At 42.3% G+C, this 6,734-nt stretch overlaps 2 protein-coding genes across 4 annotated transcripts in view; one reads left to right on the top strand and one right to left on the bottom strand.

Annotated features, from left to right (window-relative positions):
* Positions 1 to 1,347, bottom strand: part of LOC137186632 (scavenger receptor cysteine-rich type 1 protein M130-like) — a 26,698-nt gene extending 25,351 nt beyond the window's left edge. For 2 of the 3 annotated variants that reach the window (XM_067595702.1, XM_067595704.1), the window contains exon 1: positions 1,165 to 1,347. In XM_067595702.1, the coding sequence (XP_067451803.1) occupies positions 1,165 to 1,207 (43 nt within the window). In that variant the 5' untranslated portion in view covers positions 1,208 to 1,347. The remainder of the gene's footprint in view (positions 1 to 1,164) is intronic. The other variant, XM_067595703.1, reaches the window with a different exon arrangement.
* LOC137186635 (dual specificity protein phosphatase 14-like) overlaps positions 1 to 6,734 on the top strand; it is a 59,723-nt gene that overhangs the window by 42,656 nt on the left and 10,333 nt on the right. The gene's annotated exons all lie outside the window — the stretch shown is intronic.

The following is a 6,734-nucleotide window of genomic DNA, read 5'->3' as shown; positions in this document are numbered from 1 at the left end:
CCCAGAAATCCTGTGTGGTGACATCACATGACCACTGAGCTGTTTAAGGACTGTGTGTGTGTGTGTGTGTGTGTGTGTGTGTGTGTGTGTGTGTGTACTTGTATTCCTGTTGACAAAAATCAAGTCCCCATAACAAATCATTAAATCTTAAGAAGTTTGATTATTTTAACACTCTTTAAGCAACGAAAAGGAGAAACTGGATTTTAAGGGGTTAAGTGTGAGAAACAGTTTGACAGAGTTACAGGAAGCGGCTCAAACACGTATATTTGATAAGAGAAAAAAGTGTTTCGCAACCATCAGCCCTGTACTTGAGAAGCAATGCTCTGCTGTTGCCATGGTAACAGAAGTATAATCTCTAATCTCACATCAGATACTCATCCTCATAGTTTGTCCTCAGACACTTTCCTGTGACAGAAAAAACATCTCAACTTCATTTGGCTCACATTAAAGCATGTTAATAGCCTTTATTATTAAAAGTGTGTGTGTGTGTGAGTACTTGGGTAAAAAACTCAAGTCCCCAAACCGTGGATAATTAAATCCTAAAGTGAAGACCTGGTTTAAAGTTAAGGTTAGGTTAGGGTCCGGTTAAGATGACATTAGGTTCAGGTTATGCCAATGTTTGGTTTAAGTTAATGTTAGGTTAAGTCTACATGAAATTAATGTAAGTTAATGTAATGTCCTCATAAGTGATGGAAACACAGCTGCAAGTACAGTTCAGATATTTTGCTACTTTACTTGAGGTTAACTCGACTACATTTACAGTTTCTGACGGCTGCAGTTACTTCTTACTTTGTAGATTTTACAGACAAAACATTTTTCCAGAAACTCAGTGAAACAAACTTGTTTTAACTGGATGACTGGATGCATTTTTGTCATCATAGAAAAGGTTTAGAAAATGGTTTTATGAGTTTGAAGTGATGAAAAATGATCTTAAGAGAATCATCAAAATCCAACTTATTACAACATACATGTAAACACATCAGTCATTAAACTCTGTGAAAAGAACCGATGTGAAACTATCAGGACTGAACTGATACTTCACTACTTTTTACTGATAAATTTTACATCAGTGAAGTTTGGATTGTAGGTTTTTGATTTAAAATCATTATTTTTACAAAGGAGTTTTCAACCTTTAACATGTTCATCATTAAAGCAGAGTCCTACCTGAACTCCACAGCAACACCAACACCATCAGCAGGTGATCCATGACCAGGTAGACCGTCTGTCTCTGTCTGACGGACTCGTCAGCTCTCTTCCGCTAATAAAATGTTGCTTCATCTTTTATCTCCTCATCAACACGGAAACAAACTAACTGAGCAGCCTCTTCTCAGAACTGAAGCCACTGATACTAATGTCCTGACTTTAGACATAAACACATGAAGCTGATGAGGAGATAAAGGATGAAGAGTGAACACCACATATGATTAACTGAAGATGAAATGACTGATGATACATTTCCTTAAAAAACATGTTCAAGTCAGATAAGAGTTTCTGTGAAACTGCTGCAGACCACACTGATGACTTTAACTGACCTTTTTAAAAAGTATTCTGAAAAAAATGTTTAATTTTGTTGACGTCCAGAAAGTCTTGTTGGAAAAATTAATGGGAAGCAATTTTAGTGGAAAAACCTCTGACCTCATCAAATCCATGTTGATTAATACTGAATGTGTTAAACTGGACAGAAAACGACTAAATTAGGATGTAGAGAGAGACGAGGCTGCAGGTTCATCCTCATGTTATTCAGTTAAAAGTTTTGATATTATGGGATGCCGTGTAAAGATGACCAGCTGCTACAAAAAGCTAAGCTCCTCCTCTCTCCTCTCCTCTCCTCTCCTCTCCTCTCCTCTCCACTCCTCTCCTCTCTTCTCCTCTCCTCCCCTCCCCACTCCTCTCCTCTCCTCTCCTCTCCTCTCCTCTCCTCTCACTGCATGCTGGGAGTTTGGGCGTGTGGGCGGTTGTGGAGTGTGTGGAGCTGCTGAGTGAGTTCTGAGTGAGTTTGGGACGTTTGGACTGTTTCTTTTTCAGCTTTCAATCTTTCATCCTGTCTCTTAGGAAAAGGTAAGAGGAGTTTAATTCAACAGTTTGTGGAACTTGTGTGTAAAAGTTGGTATTAATCGCATCGTTTGACTGAGCTATGGCGTCCCTCCCAGGTGAAGGTTCGCCTCCGCTGTCCATCAGACACGGGATCAGAGTTGTGGCCGATCCACAGTACACCGTGGAACAGGTTCTTTTGGCTGTAGGTGAACTGGTTGGTCATGAGAATATAACATATGGTTCTCGGATGAATAAGACCGTCGTGGCCTTTCTCCGAGAGGAGCGTTTGGTTGACACGTTAGTGGAGACGGGACTGGTGTTGGATGATCTGTTTGAGGCCGTCTCACCGCTGTTTGTGCCTTCTACGCGGATTACCGTGTCAGGTGTCCCCCCCTTCATAGCTAATGAACTGCTGGAAAGAGAACTGACCCGCTTCGGAAAGTTTGCCAGCGGGTTCAAAACAGTTCATCTTGGCTGTAAAGACGCCAGATTGCAGCATGTTCAGTCTCTATGGAGACAGGCGTTCATGTATCTGAATGATCCCGCGCAGGTCCTAGAAGTGTCTTTCAAAGTCAAATATGAGAATGGTTACTATGCTGTTTATGCTAGCTCTGGCAACATGAAATGTTTTGACTGTGGCGATGTTGGTCATAAACGCTCGTCCTGCCCGCATAAAGGGCAGGCTGCGGGTAGCAGTACAGGTGAGCAGCAGGCTGCAGGTCTCGCTGGCAGCAGCAGCCCGCTGGCAGCGCAGAATGATACGGGGGAGATTGCAACCAGCGCCCCGCATCCTGATACATTGCTTAAAGAAATAAGTGAGAACAGTGAGGAGAGAGACAGGAACTCTGGTGACGTTGAGGCAAAGGATGTGGAGGACAATGAAGGTAGTGGACAGACAGAAGGAGGAGAGACTGACATTCAGACAGCTGAGGCTGAAAGTGGAGCAGCAGGTGAACCAAACACAGTAAATGCTGAAAAGGAAGAAGAAGAGGAAATGTTGGAGGATGACTCTTTGTCACAGTTCTCTGGTATTGTATCACAGGATGACAGGCAGCCATATTCCTTACAGGAGATGAACTATTTCCTGGATGAAACTTATGGCAGGCAGTCTGTGAAAATAACTAATTTCTTTCCAGATGTGGACAGATTTATTAATTCTGTTCTAATGATAAGGAAACTGGTTGGTTATGAACAGCTGAGCAAAAAGAAAAGATTTCGACTCAAAAAGATACTGACTAAACTGAGGAAAGAAAAGCGAGGAAAGGCTCCTACAAATGCATAAAAAATAAAAATGGGTGAAGCACTAAGGGTGGTCTCCTTTTCTTGGAAGGGTCTCATTGTCCTCTTTGTCTTCTCTCTCATCCTACTCTACATGGAGGTTTTGAGAATAGGAACCTTAAACATCAATGGAGGGAGGGATAGAAATAAGCGAGCAGTGTTAGCTGAACTGAGCAGAACCAAAAACATAGATGTGTTTCTCTTACAGGAGACACATAGTTCAGCAGACAATGAAGCAGAGTGGGGAATGACTTGGAGAGGACAGTTTTTTCTAAGTCATGGTACTAACCTTAGTGCAGGTGTAGCGATTTTGTTTTCACAGCACCTTCATCTAACAAATGTTTTAGCATGTGAAGCAGAGCAGGGCAGGATTCAAGTAGTGCAAGCAACAATTAGAGACATACCTTTTGTGTTTATAAATATAGATGCTTATAACTCTGGTGCTGATCGCATAGATCTATTCCACAAGCTGAATGATAAATTGAAACAATTCAGCAGCAGTTCAGTAATAGTGGTAGGTGGAGACTGGAACTGCACTACACATCCTTCAGTTGACAGGAATGCAGGAGAGCCTCATCCACCATCAGCCTCTTTTCTGTCAAGTGTGGTTACAGAAAATGACCTCACAGATGTTTGGAGGAATCTTCACCCAACAGTTAGGCAATATACATGGCTGAAAGTCACTGAGGGCAGCTAGATTAGATAGGATTTATATTAATCAGACCTATAATAACAGGTTAACTAAGGCAACAATATCACCTGTTGGCTTTTCAGATCACCATTTAGTGACTGTAAACTTTTCCTTACTGGTACACCCTCAACGTTGTCCCTACTGGCATTTTAACACACGGCTAATCTATGATAAGACCTTTTGCTCATCTTTTTCTGATTTCTGGAGTCAATGGAGACTCAGGAAAAAAGATTTTGATAACTTAGTTAAATGGTGGGAGGTAGGGAAAACACAAATTAAAATCTTCTGCCAGCAGTACACAGCACACACAACAGCTATAGCGGGAACTGCTTTAAAGAGTTAGAGAAGGAAATCAGGGTATTAGAAGATGGAATAATTAATGGAATAGATAATTATAATGATAATAATGATAATAGTGAAAATGATAATAATAATAATAATGATGATGATAAGAAGAAGAAGATTTTGCAGAATAGGAGGAAAGCTTTAGGCAGCTTTTTACATGAAAAAGCAAAGGGTGCTTTAATTCAAACACAGATTTCAACTATTAAAGAAATAGATGCCTCAACTCACTTTTTCTTTAAGTTGGAGAGAAAAGTCAGAGAACACAACCAGATGATGCATCTCAGGCTTCAAGATGGGACTATAACAACTAATCCATCAGAGATGAGGAAGCTGGCCATGGACTTCTACAGCGGCCTGTTTAGCGCGGGCAGCTGTGACTCTGACTGTGTGGCTGAGATACTGGAGGGATGCCTCAGCTGGGTGAAGCACAATCAGCTTCAATGGAGTCCACCATCACCTTTGAAGAAATGACTATAGCGGTGCAGCAGCTCAGCTGTGGTCGGTCTCCTGGACTTGATGGACTTCCCTCAGAGTTCTACAAGAGATTCTGGACTCTGCTGGGAAAAGACCTGTTTGAAGTCTTGGAAGGCTGCTTAGACTCTGGGGTCTTACCGACGAGTTGCACAAGGGCAGTCCTGACATTACTACCCAAGAAAGGAGATCTTGGATTGTTAAAAAACTGGAGACCTGTTTCATTGCTTTGTACAGACTATAAAATAATTGCAAAGTTTCTTTCAAATAGACTCAAGGGTTGCATGGACACGATTGTACATACCAGCCAGACTTACTGTGTTCCTGAACGGACAATAATGGACAATTTATTCCTGATTCGGGACATTATTGACTTGTCTAAACTACAGGAGGTGGAGGTGGGACTGTTTTCTATCGACCAGGAAAAGGCTTTTGATAGAGTTGATCATTCTTATTTGTTCAAAACACTTGATGCCTTTGGTTTTGGAAAAAAGTTTATTTCTTGTATTAAATTGCTGTATGCAGGAGTCACTGTTTTATTAAAAGTGGGGGGAGGACTCAGCCGACCGGTCCCCGTCCAGATGTAAAAAGTTACATACATATTTACAATTTATCACATACATATTTAAACTGTGTGTGTGTGTGTGTGTGTGTGTAAATCACAATTTGCTGTTTTTAGGGATGCTTGATTATGGCAAAAATTATAATCACGATCATTTTTGCTCAATATTGAGATCATGATTATTTAACATGATTACTTTTTGACTGTCATCTTCTCCAATTGCTGTTGTTCATACATGCACATATTTTTTCTAACTTGGCTGAGGAGACTATTACACATGTAATCATATATTGTAGTAATGATCATGAAAAATTATAGCATATATGAGGGAAAAACTCAGGAAGGCTGGAGTTCCGGAGCTCTGTATTAAAACTGTAATGGACCTGCCATGAGGGTGGAGCAAACTCCATTTCCAAGGATGCTTTGCGATTTTCACACCTCAGCAGGGAACAGTCAACATCGGTCCCTCATTGGCGGAGACGTTCCTGCACAGCGGAGCGTCCTGATGACGCAGCCATGACATCACCACCCCTTTATAAGCGAGCACGCCCAAAATACGCGTCTTTCCCATGTCACTGAGCTAGGGGTAACTCCTGTTCCCCTGTGAGTTAGCTTGACTACCCCACGAACATGTTGTCCCCTCATCGAAGACTCCACTCGTCGGACGAGACGAGACTTTGCCCGTGTTCACCCGAACACATTCCTGGATCCGAGAGAGACCGCTGCTGCAACCAGCGTCCTCGAAATCCCTCGAGAAAGAAGAAATAAAGTGACTTCAGGATAACGTGGAACGGCTCTGCCCTGCTCGTTTTCACCGAGTCGACTCTGCTGTTCTCTCCGCCACTCCACTCAGAGCCAGCTGCCATGATTTTCGCCGACCGTGCGAGAACGGCACCGTTTGCCTCCGAGCCAAGAACAAAGTTGGACAGTAAGACGGACTACACACACACACAACCTGCGCACTTTCTGAAGCGACCAAGTAAGAGGCATAAGTCTGGGCATAGGCAGTGTTAGTTGTGTGTTCTTTTCAGCATCAGTTGCTGTTGTTTAGCATTTAGCTTTTTAGCTTTATTGCTATTGTCTTGTTGTGTGAGTTGACGGACCGCCAAGTCCATTTTTCTCTGCTTTACTCTGAGGAGTATTTTAAGTTTGCTGCCTGTTAGTTATGTTCACTACGCTGGACTATTTTGTGTTTGTCCCGCTCGGGACTACTGCTGTGTTTGTGCCACCGTGAGTGAGAAAGTAAATTGATTTGTCGATCAGAATCCAGACAACGTGCGTTACAGACTGCCGTCCGTACGTGTGCTCTCTGTGGACAAAAGCTTCTCTCCCTCTCACGATCGCTTTCCCTCC

The sequence above is a fragment of the Thunnus thynnus genome, chromosome 7, assembly GCF_963924715.1.
Source record: "Thunnus thynnus chromosome 7, fThuThy2.1, whole genome shotgun sequence".
NCBI classification, from domain to species: Eukaryota; Metazoa; Chordata; class Actinopteri; order Scombriformes; family Scombridae; genus Thunnus; species Thunnus thynnus.
The sequence above is the reverse complement of the archived record's forward strand: the minus strand, read 5'-3'. Positions and strand labels throughout refer to the sequence as shown.